The sequence below is a fragment of the Pleurodeles waltl genome, chromosome 12 (genome assembly GCF_031143425.1).
Source record: "Pleurodeles waltl isolate 20211129_DDA chromosome 12, aPleWal1.hap1.20221129, whole genome shotgun sequence".
NCBI classification, from domain to species: Eukaryota; Metazoa; Chordata; class Amphibia; order Caudata; family Salamandridae; genus Pleurodeles; species Pleurodeles waltl.
In genome coordinates, this window is record NC_090451.1 from 511,175,843 (window position 1) to 511,196,455 (window position 20,613).

The 20,613-nt window shown below is 46.7% G+C and overlaps 1 protein-coding gene across 1 annotated transcript in view; it reads right to left on the minus strand.

Moving 5' to 3' along the window:
* DOK4 (docking protein 4) overlaps nt 1-1,387 on the minus strand; it is a 130,731-nt gene extending 129,344 nt beyond the window's left edge. The window contains exon 1 of the mRNA XM_069217327.1: nt 1,071-1,387. Coding sequence (XP_069073428.1) covers nt 1,071-1,136 — 66 coding nt within the window. The 5' untranslated portion in view covers nt 1,137-1,387. The remainder of the gene's footprint in view (nt 1-1,070) is intronic.
* Nucleotides 1,388-20,613: the final 19,226 nt, after the last annotated feature.

The window sequence follows — 20,613 nt, forward strand, 5'->3', positions numbered from 1 at the left end:
GATCTATATGACCCTTCCCCCAGTCCTCTTAAGATACCCGATGGATAGTGTCTTTGTCCTCCTCAGATATTGCACCCCAGTTACCACATGGTGCTCACCCATTCCCCTCCAGATACCTCGATGGAGGGTTTCTTTGCCCTCCTCAGGTTTTGCACCCCAGATGCCATATGGCGTTCAGCCATTCCCCTCAAAATGCTCACTGAATGGCATCTTCTTTGCCCTCTTCAGGCACTGCACCCCAGATACCATATGAATACCACGGCCTATGGGTGACACCCATCGTTCCCAAATGCTGTACAATGTCACCCAGAGCATCCGAGACACTATTTGGATAATGCCTGTGTTGTTCACGCCTACTTCCCAGGTAATAATCGGATGCTGAAGCCACAAGGGTCTTATATGGTCTTCGGTGGCATTGAACTGTTCTCCAATTTCTGGAAGAAATTATAGATCTAGAGAATCCACCAGGGGAATTTCTTCTACGATGGGGACAGTATGATCGAGGAAATACAGCCGGATGATTCCAGAAATTGGAAGAGTTTCCATTATCACTAACTATAAACGAGACCACTGAATATCAGGAGACATAAACTGAAATCCCGGTTCCCCACGTCGCTGAAATGTGTGAGACTGGGCCAATCACTTAACCTCCCGTTGCTTCAGCTCTCTTATCGCCAAAAAAATGGAAACGCCAAGATTCGCTTCAGTCCACAGGTGTGTGCTGCTCATTCATCCAGGGCTCTCTCCTATGAACGCCCTTGTAAGTGATGCTTATCCTCGTTCGTGTATGTCGTCTATGACCACCCGGGACCCCCTACGGATGTCACCCAATGCATTCCGTCGTGTTCACAGATGTCTTTTCTTGATCGCCCTGCAGCTGCCACCCGTTGCTTCCCTCAAAAGACCACGGACTGTGTCCCCTTCATCTTTACTTATCGTGCCCCCCTTTTTATGCTTATGGATGTCAGCCACTGGTTGCCGCCGAAGGCCCGGGAAGCCCTCTCAGCCCCCTCCCATTTTTTTCTACCCTCCTCTCCCCAGGGCGCACCCTCCCCATGAGCCGCACTCACCCCAAGCTTCCGGCTCTTCATCTTCACGTAGCCCTGCTTGATGATATCGCTCAGGTTGGTGGCCATGGTGGGGGGCGCAGGTGCCTAAGGGAGGGTCCGGTGATCACGGCTCTCCTTCCTCCAGCGCCCCCCTCGGTCTCCTGACCCCCCTTTCCCTCGGGCTGCCCTGGTCTTCCTCCTTGTGGGGGGCACGTCCCTAGTCCTCGGTGCCCCCCGCGGCCGGCAGCTCCTTCACCTCTTCAGCATCCCCGGCTGGAAAATAACAATGACAGCTCACAGGATGACATCTCCCTCCCATCCCCGGACGGCACCACTGCGCGGCGGCGGAGGGGGGGCGTGCAGCGGGCCGGGCTTGCTGAAGCGCTTATCTAATGAGGGGTTTGGTTGGCAGCGCGGGCGTGACCGCCACCTTGTGGATGGCACCAGCAGGGATGCGAGTAGTATCCCTCCTGGCGTGCCAATCCCAAAGTGGCTGCCCGTTTCTAGAGCTGCCGTCACACCCTTCTGGAAATTGGGAGAACTATATAGACTGGGTTTAAAGACACAGTCATAGCGAAATGGTCTGGCCCATCTGTCTGCGCTTGACGTCGACCAAAAGAAAAAAAATCCCTCTGTCTTCCGTTTTATCTTGGTACGTCCGCCATGCCCACTAACCACTTGCTTGTTCCTGACACTGTGATACCGACCCTGTATGACAGATGTAACCTGCCTCTCCCAGAATTCGTATTTCACTGACTTCTCTAGAGCGATCATGTTTTCTTCTTTCAGTTACTTGCATACACAGATTTGAACACGGTTCAATGTATCACCAAACCCACCTAGTCTGCCTACTCTTGGCCAGTGCTTGATTTGTAAAAAAAAATATATATATATATGTGTATATATATATATATTTAAAAAATAATAAAAAAAACAGCAAAGTGCTGGCGCCCAACATTTTTCTTAGATGCTGGCACTGAGGATTCCGAATGAAAGGATTGTCGAATTTCACCTCACCCCTTTTCAAATTCTTCAATGAGTTTACACTTCCTGCCACTTTATGTAACTCTTGCAGATTATTTTTCATACCGCTTTCACATTTTGTCAATCTTTTCACATATTTATTTTCCTCGCCTTTTTTATTTTTCCCACCATCCTCTAACTTGCTGTTGGTCAAAATCGGATGACGAAAAACAAATTACGATGTCCAAAATGCGCTCTGAGCCCACCACCTGCACATTAAGCACTCTTCCTGGTACAAACGCCCAGAATGGTCTCCGGCTTTACCCTGTTTACTTAGTATTTACATAAACATTGTAACCCAGTATGAACTGGTAGATAAATCGACCACGAGTGTCATTTCTTGCCTATTATTGTCAGTCTTCGAGTCTCCAGTTGTAATCTTGCTTACTTATAAATTACTTACATATAATTTGATAGCAGATCAAATCTGGCATTGTTCTTCCCACACGTGCTGCATAAGGCCGCTAACTGCGCATTTGCTTACTTGGAAATTACGTACAGACATACCTCCCATTTTCAAAGATTGAGAGAAAAAGATAAACATTCATCCAGTTTCAAAGTCAGGAGGAATTGATTTTAAAATGTAACTTGCGAGTAAACAACACCACATCTGTCTGGTAAGTGGGGCAAACTAAACCAAGGGGGATATGTAGGAAAACAGGAAACTCGACCATGAGTAGGGCGGTATTTAGGGATTTTAGCAAAACTCAACTTGCTTTGTAAAAACTTCACACAGCTCTCCTCGCAGAACCCACGTGGTCCCCAACTGCGCCCTAGGGGCCAGAATGGCCTTTTATTCTATCGGGCATTTCTCTGGCGAACTGGAGCTTGGTTCTGCTCTCTGGGTCCAGACGGAGTCACAGGGGAGAGAGTCAGTCCGGCCCGTCTGAAGTTAGGCCCCTGCAGAGACTCGAGGGCTCCAAAAGGCCCAGACAGGCCTGCGCCCGAGCCAGGCCCACGCAGAGCCTGGACCAGACAGCAGCTGGCTCCACTGTAATTACCACCGCGAGAGGGGTGAGGCCGGGGAAGGAGGGAGGGAGAGGAGAGAGGCGAGAGAGCCGCATAGAGAGAGGAAGAGAGAAGGGAATAGCGTGGGTGGGATGAACGGGAAAGGAGAACGAGGGGAGGTAAAACACTCCCTACGCTTTTAATTTGCAAAAAAAGTGCCGGCACTTTTCAGCAGAGTTGCCTGTCTGCTGTCACGCTGATCTCTGAGGTGCAGTGCGATCAGCTGTCAACTTTATGTCTGCTAGTGACATGTGTGTCTGCTGTCACCCTGATCTCATGCGTGTCTGCCGTCCCCCTGATCTCTGTCTGCGTGATCCTGAGCTCTGCTGCTGTATGTGTATACTGTCACTCTCATATTTGCCGGTGCCATGGGTGTCTGATCTCTGAGCTGCCATGTGTGTCGGCTGTAACTGTGGGCTCTGCTGGTGTCGTGTGTGTCTGCTGGCACCCTGATCTCTGGTGTGTGTTTGCTGTCACCCTTATCTGAGGTGTAATGTGTGTCTGCTATCCCACTGATCTCTGCTGGTGCCACGTGTGACTGTTGTCACCCCGAGAGCTCTGTCACTCTTGATGCAACGAGTACTTACTGTTACCCGGGCCCTGTCACTGCTATAGGAACTTGTATACATTGTCGCTCTGACCTCTGTGTGTCTGCTGTCACCCTGAGCTCCGCTGCTGCTGCATGTGTATACTGTCACCCTCATATCTGCTGGTGAACAGTGTGTTTGTTGTCACCCCCCGCTGCTCTTCTGGTGCGTCTGCTGTCACCCATAGCTCCGCTGTTGCTGAGTGTGTCTGCGTCACCAGCAGACCCACGGGGAGAGTCCCTGAACCCCTCAGTAGCAAACAGGTGCTCCGTGTTATGTCGCTGGTGGCGCCCTGGTGTAGTGAGTACCTGTCCTCGGGCACTGGCTAGGAGAGCTCGAGGGGAGAGTTAGGGGCCGAGAGAGAGAGAAGGAAAACGCGAGAAGGGATGGGGAGCCTGTGAATGTGAGAGAAGGACGAGACATGGAGGGACGGACGGAGAAAGGACAGAGACAGCGCAGAGAGACACCGGAGAGAGAAAAGGGAAGCAAAACAAATGAGAACAAATAAACTGAAATTAGAACCAACGCACAAAACAGTCAAGAAATGGGAGTCAGGAGACTGGCGGGGTAGGGGCTGCCATGAGTTTAGGGGGGGAGGAGAAAGGAGGGAGCTAGGAAAGGGAAAGAGTGGAAATGCGAGACAAGAAACGCGACGAGGAGAGCCGGGAGCTGACAGGAGAATGGCGAGGAGGACATTGCCAGGCCCGGGGAGCGCGAGGGCGAAGAGATGGCGAGGAATGCAGGGTAGCACAACGACTGGGTGAGATTAGGGGAAGGGCGGGAAGGGAGGTATTGTGTACAGTTTATTTGGTTTGAATTTACAGCTATCAGAAGTGGCAGAGCTCAGGCTTGGGTTTGCAGGAGGACAGGTACAGCTGCTGAAGTTAGAGGTTGGGCCTGGGCCTGACATTGGTCTCCCTCAGGACGCATTAGGGAGGTACCAAGTGCCTCACAGGACTCGCAGCTCCAGCCTCCTGTCAGGCTAATGGAGACGGATGGGGCAGCCTGGAGAAAATGAACAGATACTGGAGGAGGCGCCAACACTGACAGGCAGCAGCAGTGACAACGGCCTAGCAGTGCAGGCTTCGACCGCTGGAAGGCAGGGCGCGCTTAGCTGCCGGCAGGATCGGACTGGGACAGAAAAACTAAAGTGGCCCTCATCAGTGAATCAGAAAACGGTTCCCTATTTGCAAATCAGGGACATATTGAACTTGTACAAATATATCTGTATAGGTTCCTTGCAACGAATTGCAAGGAATTGGGGACTTCGTGCCATGGACCTCATTTAGGGGCAGCCAGAGGGTCGCACGTGCGAACCCCGGCTTGCCCCTTGCGACTCCTAATAATGCCTTTGCAATCCCTGTCCTCAGAGGCGGCAAAGTCAGTGCCTGGAACACAGTGGCAGCTCATATTAAAAACATGCTTTTAAATGTATGTTGTGTGCGTGCTTGCAGGTTGGTGGGTGGGTGTTTACATGGGAGTGTGTGTGCACAAACAGCCCCAAAATTGGCCCTCCTACTGACCTGCAAGATCAAACCTTCTGGTTCAGCCAAATTATCTTATTGGCAGGACCACTGGGATTATACAGTGGGGTAGGACCAAGTTATGTGGCAAGGTTTACTAAATTATGCTCCAAGAAAAGACAAATTATGTGGCATAATGCCAATTTTTTTGATAGTATTACCCCATAATTAACAATTTGTTATTTTGTCATTTTCACACATTAACACTATCTGGGCAAAGGTTTCACCTCATTAGTACCACTTTGGAACCCAAATATAGCGATAAGTAACAGAAAGATGACCAGCCAACCTTCGTGACAGCTCTTCTACTGTGCAGCAAAAAGTGTTCCATGTTTTTAGTAATTTTTGATCCGTTTGTGTTGAAACAATTTGTTTTGTTAACATCTACAGATTGTGCAGTAGATGATAGATTATGTGGCAGCTGAGGCAAATCAATAATTAGTCAGCAAACACAAAGGGTGCAAATTCGCTATAGCCAGGACTCCATTGACCAGTCCGACCTTCCCTACAAGTCAGAGTTCAGCAGATTACAGACCTGAAAATATGTATTGCTCTCACAACCCTAACAGAGCTGCTGCAAACTAGTCACAAGCATCACTGTGTATACACACCGTGGTACTTGTCGCAAAGAAAATTACTGACCATTTGTTTATTTACCAGCTCAACTGATACTTGAATAGGAATGTTTGTACAAATAGCTATCTTCTTTTAAACATGACAATTCTGTCTTTGTTTGTTTTAAATCACTTAGAAATAGTCTAAGCAGCTTTAATCTCCATTTGAAGTGTCTTTTTGTATTTTATTTTTCATTTTTTTTTTTTTTTTAATATGTCGGAGGGAGGGGGTTATACAAGAAATAAACAAGAGAAGAAGACATAGTATATCCGTGCAGAGAAACGGAACAACAACAAAAAAACGGGAAAAAAAAGAAAAATACCCACAAACGAAACAACGGGAGAAAGAGGACCTTAAAAAATAAAACAGTTATGTATATCACATATCGAAACAATTAATTTTTTTTTACACTGTGTCTTGATATTCCAACCATCTAGTCAATGGTGCCCACATTCGTTCTCCTCTATATCTCTTCTTATGACCCTTTAACTTATAAAGACTTAATTCAGTATTATAGATGGCAAGTAATCTAGAGCGCCAACCCTCAAACGTGGGGGGTTCTTTTTTGAGCCAATCTGTGGCAATACATAGGCGGTATATTGCCATTGACAGAAATCAAAATCGCCTTATTTTATACAGTGCAGGTTCCATACTTTCGGGTGAGTCCACGACTCCTAATACTACCAGCATAACAGTAACCCGAATATTGCAATGCGTGATCTTCTTAAGGAATACCTCTATCTCGTTTAATATTCCCTGCAACATTGGGCATGCAAAAAACATATGCGTTATCTCAGCTTCAACTCCCCCACATCGATTGCAGCTTCCAGAGGATGTCCCCCACTTTTTCAGCTTTGCTGGAGTATAATATAAGTCCATCAATGTTTTGTAATGCTGGGTTTTCAAATTAGCTGATAGAAATGTTGTATCAGCCATGGCTAAAGATTGGTCCACCCATTCTCCAGCCACCCCAATTCGTACAATCCAGCTCATTCTGTTGTACCATATCATCTACTTGTAACTCTGTTAGTAACTTGTATAGCTTGCCAATCTTTGCACCATTTTTAACAGCCTCAACTACCGGGATCTCCGACAACTGTACTCTGTCATACTTCTGAGACTGTAAAAGATTTCCTATTTGCAAAAATTTTAAAAAATTGGACTTAGGTAAGCCAAATTGGGACTGCAATTCCGTAAATGATTTACAACCGGATTTACAATACAAGTCTCCAACTTTGTTTATTCCCCTAGAGCGCCAAAAATCTATTATGGGATCCCTAAAGATGTGATTTGAGATAGCTGAAAATTTCATTGGTGTATAAGCCGTAATCTTTCCCAGTCCCATACGCCGTTTTATCTGAGCCCAAACCTTGAAGGCGGCTAAAAAAGGCTTAAATCTTACTTTTTTGAAGTAACTTGGTTCCTCAAATTTTGATGTTTTAAGTTTATATTACAGAGCAGAAAAACCCTGGCTTCTGCTACTTTTCCAATTTTAAACTGCCCTGTACAAATAACAATATTTTCTATGTTAGTACAATTCTGAGCATCTGGTAATCCTTGACACTTGCCATTTCTTTTACCTATGTCTTATTGCGTTGCACAAGCTCAAACATTGTACCTATGGCAGCAGTCCCACAACACTTTTATGTTATCCCTATCTTATTTCAAGTTTTATATAGCACAGAACAAATCAAAAGCATAAAGGAGCAAATCACATTGTCGTTAGAATAGTAGGTTTCTACATAGCATTTATTAACCTCATGAATACCTTCATGGTTAACAAAGGCGAAAAGGATTTTTGAAATCATCTTTTGCTGTGTTATTGTTATGGTAGAACAGGGTTGTAATGAAATCGTAAGAAGTGTTTGGATGCTACAATGAACAAGGGAGATTACACAGGATTCTCTGACTTTACAAGGCATGCTTCTCAAGCTTGCATGAAATTCAACAACCTTCCTACCTCCATATTGCAGATTTTGTGCGCCCAAACAAAAAAACGCTTTGATTTAATACCAGACTACACATACAACTATCCCATACCAAACGTATTTGCTATGAGGAAAAGATTTTACCCCTATTTAAGCACCCGCATCCTCATGTGCCCAGATGATGAAGCATGCAACTACTAGAGTGTGTGTGATTCTAACACATGGATGTCATTTAGATGTCAACAGGGGTCGCAGCTGCAACCCCTGGTTTGCCCCTGTAACCCCTGGCACTTTCCTTGCGACCCCTAGCCTCAGAGGCTGCAGGAGCAGCACTAGGAGTAGGGAAACAGGGATGTAAGAGTTGTTTACTTCTGTGTCCACACCACCTTCTCCTCCTGGATCTCAGAGAGGCACTCTCCTGCTCATGGTGAGCAGCAACAGTATCATTTTGACCTAGAGAATTGGGAGAAAGCTGTTGTTCATTAAAAAAACAAAAAACACACAGTATCTTTAACAGGGGAGGCCCTGGCCACCTTGATCTGGCTTTCACATGAATTGAAGAAAAGGAGTTTTCCAGGCTCCAGGTGGGATGATTTTTAAACCCTTTTGTTACGTTCTATAACATTTCTGATTTGAAAGGCACAAGCACCCCAAGCCTTCTTGCACCTAACACCTGAAATATTGTATTTGATTCCAGAGATTTTTAATTTTGTAAATATGAATAGGACCCAAATTGAATGCAATTTTTGTAATACCCGTTCCTTCTGCCTTCAGGAATCACCTTTTTTTGTGAAAATCCTTACCTACAAATGTTAGCAGATAGAGATTTGTAAAAAAAAAAATCTGTGTGGTTTTGTGGGAATACCCATATAGAACACATAGTATGCCCCTTTCACATTAAGTAGTGTATTGCGTTAACTTTGTGTTATTTTTGGCAAAAGTTCACTGCAAAAAACAATTTGTGTTGGAACTTAAATCCCACTACAACATTTTGAACTAGGTTTGTGTTTCTTTTGTGACCAAATCAGGCACAAAGTGTTAGTGAACCCTGGTAAAGGTTTCCTTTTAAAATGGAATCCTATTTTAACCCTAGAGGTGCATTTCTAAGTTATGTGATCCCAGTGTTCAGAAATCAGAGATGTAATAATTCAGTATTAGCTGTAGGACCACTGGCTGTTTCAAACTATATAATGCTTCCTATTCAGTTCCTGAGGCAATCAGTGACAACTGTGCAGTTAATACTGATTGACTAATGTGCACCTCTTATGTCTGGGGACCTGACTTAGAGTTTGGCAGATGGGATACTCCATCACAAACATGACAGATATCCTGTTACAAATTAATTCAATCTTATGGCACTTGAAATAAGGCGCGCATGATATTCATTACATCTGTGATGAAGTATCTCATCCTCCAAATCTAACTGAGGCCGCAAGTGTCTTGTGTAAAATTGTGCTTCACAATAAGTTCCAAGTATTCCTAAATGGATCTATGGTGGGATTGAGCATTTAAGATTCAGTCTCGGAGGTAGAGTTTTCACCTTTCCAAGAGAAACATACTGTCTATATGTTCATGTTTTAGCAGTCTCCAAAGGCCCACACATGACACTTAAATGTCCCTTTGTATAAAATAGTATTTATTTCAATTTTAACATAGCCTTTCCATCTTTGTTTACTTTAGTTATCGTTCAGGCATAATTAAGGGAGCTCTAGAACACTCTTCAATGTGTTTTCTTCTATATATTTATTGTTCTAAGTCTGCACTGGTAAGGGGAAAATACTGACTTTAATCACATTTTATCCTAATTTGTGGAGCTGCTGGGGCATTAAAATACTGTTCATGGCAATAATAAAACTGCCAGGTGGCAACCCTACCAGGAGAAGGTGAGTTTTGAAATCTGATTCAGTAAAACACAAAGAAATAGCACTTGTTAAAAGGTACTATCCTGTCAGGAGTACATAGTAGAGGTCTTTTAACATTAACTTGTAGAAAAGCAATAACAAATGTAGGCCTATTGACTTCTGGTGTGTGTAGGAAGTTAGCTCTGTATATACTATCTCAAAGTGAGAGATAGTGTGCACAGAGTCCAAGGGTTCCCCTTCGAGGTTGATAGTGGCAAAATTAGATTATTCTTATGCTCTATTTTGTGGTAGTGTGGTCGAGCAGTAGGCTTATCAGAGGGTAGTGTTAAGCATTTGTTGTACACACAGGCAAAAAATGAGGAACACACACTCAAATACTTAACTCCAGGCCAATAGTTTATATATAGAAAAATATATTTTCTTAATTTATTTTAGAATCACAATGTAGGAAAGTACCATCTTGCCTGGCATGTTACCCCCATTTTTCACTGTATATATGTTGTTTTAGTTGTATGTGTCACTGGGACCCTGCTAGTCAGGGTCCCAGTGCTCATAAGTGTGCCTGAATGTGTTACCTGTGTTATGACTAACTGTCTCACTGAGGCTCTGCTAACCAGAACCTCAGTGGTTATGCTCTCTCATTACTTTCAAATTGTCACTAACAGGCTAGTGACCAATTTTACCAATTTACATTGGCTGACTGGAACACCCTTATAATTCCCTAGTATATGGTACTGAGGTACCCAGGGTATTGGGGTTCCAGGAGATCCCTATGGGCTGCAGCATTTCTTTTGCCACCTATAGGGAGCTCTGACAATTCTTACACAGGCCTGCCACTGCAGCCTGAGTGAAATAACGTCCACGTTATTTCACAGCCATTTTACACTGCACTTAAGTAACTTATAAGTCACCTATATGTCTAACCTTTACCTGGTAAAGGTTGGGTGCTAAGTTACTTAGTGTGAGGGCACCCTGGCACTAGCCAAGGTGCCCCCACATTGTTCAGGGCCAATTCCCCGGACTTTGTGAGTGCGGGGCCACCATTACACGCGTGCACTACATATAGGTCACTACCTATATGTAGCTTTACAATGGTAACTCCGAATATGGCCATGTAATATGTCTATGATCATGGAATTGCCCCCTCTATACCATCCTGGCATAGTTGGCACAATCCCATGATCCCAGTGGTCTGTAGCACAGACCCTGGTACTGCCAAACTGCCTTTCCCGGGGTTTCACTGCAGCTGCTGCTGCTGCCAGCCCCTCAGACAGGCATCTGCCCTCCTGGGGTCCAGCCAGGCCTGGCCTAGGATGGCAGAACAAAGGACTTCCTCTGAGAGAGGGTGTTACACCCTCTCCCTTTGGAAAATGGTGCGAAGGCAGGGGAGGAGTAGCCTCCCCCAGCCTCTGGAAATGCTTTCATGGGCACATTTGGTGCCCATTTCTGCATAAGCCAGTCTACACCGGTTCAGGGACCCCTTAGCCCTGCTCTGGCGCGAAACTGGACAAAGGAAAGGGGAGTGACCACTCCCCTGACCTGTACCTCCCCTGGGAGGTGCCCAGAGCTCCTCCAGTGTGCTCCAGACCTCTGCCATCTTGGAAACAGAGGTGCTGCTGGCACACTGGACTGCTCTGAGTGGCCAGTGCCATCAGGTAACGTCAGAGACTCCTCCTGATAGGCTCCTTCAGGTGTTGCTAGCCTATCCTCTCTCCTAGGTAGCCAAACCCTCTTTTCTGGCTATTTAGGGTCTCTGTCTCTTGGGATTCCTTAGATAACGAATACAAGAGCTCATCCGAGTTCCTCTGCATCTCTCTCTTCACCTTCTGCCAAGGAATCGACTGCTGACCGCGCTGGAAGCCTGCAAAACTGCAACATAGTAGCAAAGACGACTACTGCAACTCTGTAACGCTGATCCTGCCGCCTTCTCGACTGTTTTCCTGGTGGTGCATGCTGTGGGGGTAGTCTGCCTCCTCTCTGCACTAGAAGCTCAGAAGAAATCTCCCGTGGGTCGACGGAATCGTCCCCCTGCAACCGCAGGCACCAAAGAACTGCATCACCGGTACCTTGGGTCTCCTCTCAGCACAACGAGCGAGGTCCCTTGAATCCAGCAACTCTGTCCAAGTGACTCCCACAGTCCAGTGACTCTTCAGTCCAAGTTTGGTGGAGGTAAGTCCTTGCCTCCCCACGCCAGACTGCATTGCTGGGAACCGCGACTTTTGCAGCTACTCCGGCCTCCGTGCACTTCCGGCAGAAATCCTTTGTGCACAGTCCAGCCTGGGTCCACGGCACTCTAACCTGCATTGCACGACCTTCTAAGTTGTTCTCCGGCGACGTGGGACTCCTTTGTGCGACTTTGGGTGAGCCCCGTTTCACGCATCCTCGTAGTGCCTGTTTCTGGCACTTCTGCGGGTGCTGCCTGCTGCTGAGAGGGCTCCTTGTCTTGCTTGACGTCCCCTCTGTCCCCTGACGCAATTTGCGACATCCTGGTCCCTCCTGGGCCACAGCAGCATCCAAAAACCCTTACCGCACGATTTGCAGCTAGCAAGGCTTGTTGGCGGTCTTTCGGCAGGAAAACACTTCTGCACGACTCTCCACGGCGTGAGGGATACGTCCTCCAAAGGGGAAGTCTCTAGCCCTTGTCGTTCTTGCAGAAACCTACGCTTCTACTATCCAGTAGCAGCATCTTTGCACCTACAGCTGGCATTTCCTGGGCATCTGCCCATCTCCGACTTGCTTGTGACTTTTGGACTTGGTCCCCTTGTTCCACAGGTACCCTCGACTGGAAATCCATCGTTGTTACATTGTTGGTTTGTGTCTTTCCTGCAGAATTCCCCTATCACGACTTCTATGTCCTTTGGGGAACTTTAGTGCACTTTGCACTCACTTTTCAGGGTCTTGGGGTGGGCTATTTTTCTAACCCTTACTATTTTCTAATAGTCCCAGCGACCCTCTACAAGGTCACATAGGTTTTGGGTCCATTCGTGGTTCGCATTCCACTTTTGGAGTACATGGTTTGTGTTGCCCCTATCCCTATGTGTCTCCATTGCATCCTATTGTAACTATACATTGTTTGTACTGTTTTCTAATACTATTACTGCATATTTTGGTATTGTGTACATATATCTTGTGTATATTTGCTATCCTCATACTGAGGGTACTCACTGAGATACTTTTGGCATATTGTCATAAAAATAAAGTACCTTTATTTTTAGTATATCTGTGTATTGTGTTTTCTTGTGATATTGTGCATATGACACTAAGTGGTACTGTAGGAGCTTCACTCGTCTCCTAGTTCAGCCTAAGCTGCTCTGCTAAGCTACCATTATCTATCAGCCTATGCTGCTAGACACCCTATACACTAATAAGGGATAACTGGGCCGGGTGCAAGGTGCAAGTACCCCTAGGTACTCACTACAAGCCAGTCCAGCCTCCTACATTGGTTGTGCAGCGGCGGGATAAGTGCTTTGAGACTACTTACCACTCTTGTCATTGTACTTTTCATAAGAGAAAAATATACAAAACAAGTTCAGTGTATGTACACATAACTAAAAAGTTTTGCATTTCCTCTTTTCACTCTTTTCTAAAGTGCTGAAAAGTACTTCTAAACTTTCTAAAAGTTCTTAAAAGTTTTAAAAGCTTTTTTTTCTGACTTTCTAAAATCTCTAAAAACTTTTTTATCACTTTTTCTGTCACTTAAACTCTTTCTAAAATGTCTGGCACAGGCCAAAATGTTGATCTGTCCAAACTTGCATATGACCACCTTAGCTGGAAAGGAGCAAGGAGTCTCTGTGTAGAAAGAGGTTTGAGTGTAGGGAAGAATCCTTCTTTGGAATTATTGCTTAACATGCTTAGAGAACAAGATAAGGCCATAGGGGCCACATCTGTTGAAAAAGTAGCAAATGGTTCCCAATCTGATCCAGGGACTCCCCCAGGAAAAGATTCAGGAAAGAAACTTCCTAGCCTGCCCATTACTAGACAGTCTAGCATAGTTGGTACAGATGCTGGGTCACATCATACAGATGGTGTGCTCTCACATTACACTGTTAGCCAAGCTGTTAGGGTGCCTTCTGTAAGGGACAGGTCTCCTTCTGTCCATTCTCACCATACTTCTGTGTCTAGGAATGTCCCTCCCACCCACCCTGATGACAAATTGTTAGAAAGGGAGCTCAATAGATTGAGAGTGGAACAAACCAGACTGAAGCTCAAGAAGCAACAGCTGGATTTGGATAGACAGTCCTTAGAAGTAGAGAAGGAGAGACAGAAACTGGGTTTAGAAACCCATGGTGGCAGCAGCAGTATTCCCAATAGTCATCCTGCAAAAGAGCATGATTCTAGGAATCTGCACAAGATAGTTCCCCCTTATAAGGAGGGGGATGACATTAACAAGTGGTTTGCTGCACTTGAGAGGGCCTGTGTTGTACAGGATGTCCCTCAAAGGCAGTGGGCTGCTATCCTATGGCTATCATTTAGTGGAAAGGGTAGGGATAGGCTCCTTACTGTGAAAGAAAGTGATGCCAATAATTTTACAGTTCTTAAGAATGCACTCCTGGATGGTTATGGCTTAACCACTGAACAATACAGGATAAAGTTCAGAGAGACCAAAAAGGAGTCTTCACAAGACTGGGTTGATTTCATTGACCATTCAGTGAAGGCCTTGGAGGGGTGGTTACATGGCAGTAAAGTTACTGATTATGACAGCCTGTATAACTTGATCCTGAGAGAGCATATTCTTAATAATTCTGTGTCTGATTTGTTGCACCAGTACTTGGTGGACTCTGATCTGACCTCTCCCCAAGAATTGGGAAAGAAGGCAGACAAATGGGTCAGAACAAGGGTGAACAGAAAAGTTCATACAGGGGGTGACAAAGATGGCAACAAGAAGAAGGATGGTAAGTCTTCTGACAAGGGTGGGGACAAATCTAAAAATGAGTCTTCATCAGGCCCACAAAAACACTCTGGTGGGGGTGGTGGGCCCAAATCCTCTTCAAATCAAAACAAAGAAAAGAAACCATGGTGCTATTTATGTAAAATAAAAGGCCATTGGACAACAGATCCCAGTTGTCCAAAGAAAAGCACCAAGCCTCCTACCACTACAACCCCTACTGCTACACCTAGTGTCCCTACTAATAGCAGTGGTGGTGGGAGCAAACCTACTAATAGCCAATCCAAGGGAGTAGCTGGGCTCACTTTTGGTAACTTAGTTGGGGTTGGTCTGATTAGGGAGACCACAGAGGCTGTGTTAGTCTCTGAGGGGGCTATTGATTTAGCCACCTTGGTTGCTTGTCCCCTTAACATGGATAAGTACAAGCAACTACCCCTAATAAATGGTGTTGAGGTTCAGGCCTACAGGGACACTGGAGCCAGTGTAACTATGGTGATAGAGAAACTGGTCCACCCTGAACAACACCTACTTGGTCACCAGTACCAAGTAACCAATGCTCACAACAACACACTTAGCCACCCCATGGCTGTTGTAAATCTCAACTGGGGGGGGGGGTTACTGGTCCAAAGAAAGTTGTGGTAGCTTCAGATTTACCTGTAGACTGTCTATTAGGGAATGATTTGGAGACATCAGCTTGGTCAGATGTGGAGTTGGAGGCCCATGCAGCAATGCTGGGCATCCCAGGGCATATTTTTGCTTTAACCAGGGCTCAGGCCAAAAAGCAAAAAGGACAGGGAAGCTTGGATCCTGGAACAATGGACCAAGGGCTCCCTAAAGCTAGGGCTAGTAGAAGTAAAGCACTTCCTACTATCCCTCCCTCTACAGTGGATTCTACTTCTGAGGAAGAAGAATTTCCACCCTGTGCAGAACCTACACCAGAGGAGCTGGAAGCAGACACTGCTGAGCTTTTGGGTGAAGGGGGGCCTGCCAGGGAGGAGCTGAGTGTGGCACAGCATACCTGTCCCACACTAGAGGGTCTAAGACAGCAAACTGTCAAACAGGCTAATGGGGATGTCAGTGACTCTCACAGAGTTTACTGGGAGGACAACCTCTTGTACACTGAAGCAAGGGATCCTAAACCTGGAACTGCCAGGAGGTTAGTGATTCCTCAGGAGTACAGAAAGTTCCTCCTAACTCTAGCCCACGACATTCCCCTAGCTGGACATCTGGGTCAAATGAAAACTTGGGACAGGCTTGTTCCCTTGTTTCATTGGCCTAGAATGTCTGAGGACACAAACATTTTTTGTAAGTCCTGTGAAACCTGTCAAGCCAGTGGCAAGACAGGTGGCACCCCAAAGGCACCCCTTATTCCACTGCCTGTGGTTGGGGTTCCCTTTGAAAGGGTAGGGGTTGACATAGTTGGCCCCCTTGACCCTCCTACTGCTTCAGGCAATAGGTTTATCTTGGTGGTAGTGGACCATGCCACAAGATATCCTGAAGCAATTCCTTTAAGGACCACTACAGCACCTGCAGTGGCAAAGGCCCTCCTGGGAATATTTTCCAGGGTGGGCTTCCCAAAGGAAGTAGTATCAGACAGGGGAAGCAATTTCATGTCTGCTTACTTAAAGGCCATGTGGAAGGAGTGTGGTGTAACTTAGAAGTTCACTACACCCTATCATCCACAAACAAATGGACTGGTGGAGAGATTTAACAAAACTCTCAAAGGCATGATTATGGGACTCCCTGAAAAACTCCGCAGGAGATGGGATATCCTTTTACCATGCCTCCTTTTTGCCTACAGGGAGGTACCCCAGAAAGGAGTGGGCTTCAGCCCCTTTGAACTCCTCTTTGGACACCCTGTTAGGGGTCCACTAACACTTGTCAAGGAGGGTTGGGAACAACCTTTAAAAGCTCCAAAGCAAGATATAGTTTATTATGTACTTGGCCTCAGATCAAGGATGGCTGAGTATATGAAAAAGGCCAGTAAAAACCTTCAGGCCAGCCAAGAGCTCCAGAAGCAATGGCATGATCAGAAGGCTGTTTTGGTTCAGTACCAACCAGGGCAGAAAGTGTGGGTCTTGGAGCCTGTGGCCCCAAGAGCACTCCAAGATAAATGGAGTGGACCCCACAAAATTGTTGTAAAGAAGGGTGAAGTCACCTACTTAGTTGACTTAGGCACTGCCAGGAGTCCCCATAGGGTGCTCCATGTCAATCGCCTGAAACCCTACTATGACAGGGCTGATCTCACCCTACTCATGGCAACTGATGAGGGACAGGAGGAAGACAGTGATCCTCTACCTGATCTCTTCTCTTCCAGAGAACAAGATGCTCTTGTGGAAGGTGTAGTTTTGGCTGATTGTCTTACTGCTGAGCAGAAAGACCATTGCATAAATCTCCTGGGTCAGTTTTCTGAACTCTTCTCTACTGTGCCAGGTACCACTTCTTGGTGTGAGCACACTATAGATACAGGAGACAGCTTGCCTGTCAAAAGTAAGATCTATAGGCAGCCTGACCATGTCAGAGACTGCATAAAGCAAGAGGTGCAGAAAATGTTAGAACTGGGAGTGGTTGAGCACTCTGTAAGTCCATGGGCCTCTCCTGTGGTACTTGTACCAAAACCTCATTCCAAGGATGGAAAGAAGGAAATGCGGTTTTGTGTAGATTATAGAGGTCTCAACCAGGTAACCAAAACTGATGCTCACCCTATACCCAGGGCAGATGAGCTCATAGATACACTGGCATCTGCCAAGTATCTAAGCACTTTTGATTTGACTGCAGGGTATTGGCAGATCAAATTATCAGAAGATGCTAAACCTAAAACTGCATTTTCAACCATTGGAGGCCATTACCAATTCACAGTAATGCCTTTTGGATTGAAAAATGCACCTGCCACTTTTCAAAGGTTGGTGAACACAGTCCTGCAAGGGCTGGAAGCTTTTAGTGCAGCATATTTGGACGATATAGCTGTCTTTAGCTCCAGTTGGGATGATCACCTGGTCCACCTATGGAAAATTTTAGAGGCCCTGCAAAAGGCAGGCCTCACTATCAAGGCTTCAAAGTGCCAGATAGGGCAGGGGAAGGTGGTTTATCTGGGACACCTTGTTGGTGGGGAACAGATTGCACCACTACAGGGGAAAATCCAAACTATTATAGATTGGGTTCCCCCTACTACTCAGACTCAGGTGAGAGCCTACCTAGGCCTCACTGGGTATTACAGGAGGTTCATTAAGAACTATGGCTCCATTGCAGCCCCTCTTAATGACCTCACATCCAAAAAGATGCCTAAAAAGGTATTGTGGACAGCTAGCTGTCAGAAAGCTTTTGAGGAGCTGAAGCAGGCCATGTGCTCTGCACCTGTCCTGAAAAGCACTTGTTACTCTAAAAAATTCTATGTCCAAACTGATGCATCTGAATTAGGAGTAGGGGCAGTCCTATCACAACTTAATTCTGAGGGCCAGGATCAACCTGTTGCTTTTATTAGTAGGAGGTTGACCCCTAGAGAAAAGCGTTGGTCTGCCATTGAGAGGGAGGCCTTTGCTGTGGTCTGGGCACTGAAGAAGTTGAGCCAGTACTTGTTTGGCACTCACTTCATTGTTCAGACAGACCACAAACCTCTACTTTGGCTAAAACAAATGAAAGGTGAAAATCCTAAATTATTGAGGTGGTCCATATCCCTACAGGGAATGGACTATACAGTGGAACATAGACCTGGGAGTAGCCACTCCAATGCAGATGGACTCTCCAGATATTTCCACTTAGACAATGAAGACTCATCAGGTCATGGCTAGTCTTATTGTCCTTCGTTTGGGGGGGGGGGGGGGGGTTGTGTAGGAAAGTACCATCTTGCCTGGCATGTTACCCCCATTTTTCACTGTATATATGTTGTTTTAGTTGTATGTGTCACTGGGACCCTGCTAGTCAGGGCCCCAGTGCTCATTAGTGTGCCTGAATGTGTTACCTGTGTTATGACTAACTGTCTCACTGCGGCTCTGCTAACCAGAACCTCAGTGGTTATGCTCTCTCATTACTTTCAAATTGTCACTAACAGGCTAGTGACCAATTTTACCAATTTACATTGGCTGACTGGAACACCCTTATAATTCCCTAGTATATGGTACTGAGGTACCCAGGGTATTGGGGTTCCAGGAGATCCCTATGGGCTGCAGCATTTCTTTTGCCACCCATAGGGAGCTCTGACAATTCTTACACAGGCCTGCCACTGCAGCCTGAGTGAAATAACGTCCACGTTATTTCACAGCCATTTTACACTGCACTTAAGTAACTTATAAGTCACCTATATGTCTAACCTTTACCTGGTAAAGGTTGAGTGCTAAGTTACTTAGTGTGAGGGCACCCTGGCACTAGCCAAGGTGCCCCCACATTGTTCAGGGCCAATTCCCCGGACTTTGTGAGTGCGGGGACACCATTACACGCGTGCACTACATATAGGTCACTACCTATATGTAGCTTCACAATGGTAACTCCGAATATGGCCATGTAATATGTCTATGATCATGGAATTGCCCCCTCTATACCATCCTGGCATAGTTGGCACAATCCCATGATCCCAGTGGTCTGTAGCACAGACCCTGGTACTGCCAAACTGCCTTTCCCGGGGTTTCACTGCAGCTGCTGCCAACCCCTCAGACAGGCATCTGCCCTCCTGGGGTCCAGCCAGGCCTGGCCCAGGATGGCAGAACAAAGGACTTCCTCTGAGAGAGGGTGTTACACCCTCTCCCTTTGGAAAATGGTGTGAAGGCAGGGGAGGAGTAGCCTCCCCCAGCCTCTGGAAATGCTTTCATGGGCACATTTGGTGCCCATTTCTGCATAAGCCAGTCTACACCGGTTCAGGGACCCCTTAGCCCTGCTCTGGCGCAAAACTGGACAAAGGAAAGGGGAGTGACCACTCCCCTGACCTGTACCTCCCCTGGGAGGTGCCCAGAGCTCCTCCAGTGTGCTCCAGACCTCTGCCATCTTGGAAACAGAGGTGCTGCTGGCACACTGGACTGCTCTGAGTGGCCAGTGCCATCAGGTGACGTCAGAGACTCCTCCTAATAGGCTCCTTCAGGTGTTGCTAGCCTATCCTCTCTCCTATGTAGCCAAACCCTCTTTTCTGGCTATTTAGGGTCTCTGTCTCTTGGGATTCCTTAGATAACGAATGCAAGAGCTCATCCGAGTTCCTCTGCATCTCTCTCTTCACCTTCTGCCAAGGAATCGACTGCTGACCGCGCTGGAAGCCTGCAAAACTGCAACATAGTAGCAAAGACGACTACTGCAACTCTGTAACGCTGATCCTGCCGCCTTCTCGACTGTTTTCCTGGTGGTGCATGCTGTGGGGGTAGTCTGCCTCCTCTCTGCACTAGAAGCTCAGAAGAAATCTCCCGTGGGTCGACGGAATCGTCCCCCTGCAACCGCAGGCACCAAAGAACTGCATCACCGGTACCTTGGGTCTCCTCTCAGCACGACGAGCGAGGTCCCTTGAATCCAGCAACTCTGTCCAAGTGACTCCGACAGTCCAGTGACTCTTCAGTCCAAGTTTGGTGGAGGTAAGTCCTTGCCTCCCCACGCCAGACTGCATTGCTGGGAACCGCGACTTTTGCAGCTACTCCGGCCTCCTTGCACTTCCGTCAGAAATCCTTTGTACACAGTCCAGCCTGGGTCCACGGCACTCTAACCTGCATTGCACGACCTTCTAAGTTGTTCTCCAGCGACGTGGGACTCCTTTGTGCGACTTCGGGTGAGCCCCGTTTCATGCATCCTCGTAGTGCCTGTTTCTGGCACTTCTGCGGGTGCTGCCTGCTGCTGAGAGGGCTCCTTGTCTTGATCGACGTCCCCTCTGTCCCCTGACGCAATTTGCGACATCCTGGTCCCTCCTGGGCCACAGCAGCATCCAAAAACCCTTACCGCATGATTTGCAGCTAGCAAGGCTTGTTGGCGGTCTTTCGGCGGGAAAACACTTCTGCACGACTCTCCACGGTGTGCGGGATCCATCCTCCAAAGGGGAAGTCTCTAGCCCTTGTTGTTCTTGCAGAAACCTACGCTTCTACTATCCAGTAGCAGCATCTTTGCACCTACAGCTGGCATTTCCTGGGCATCTGCCCATCTCCGACTTGCTTGTGACTTTTGGACTTGG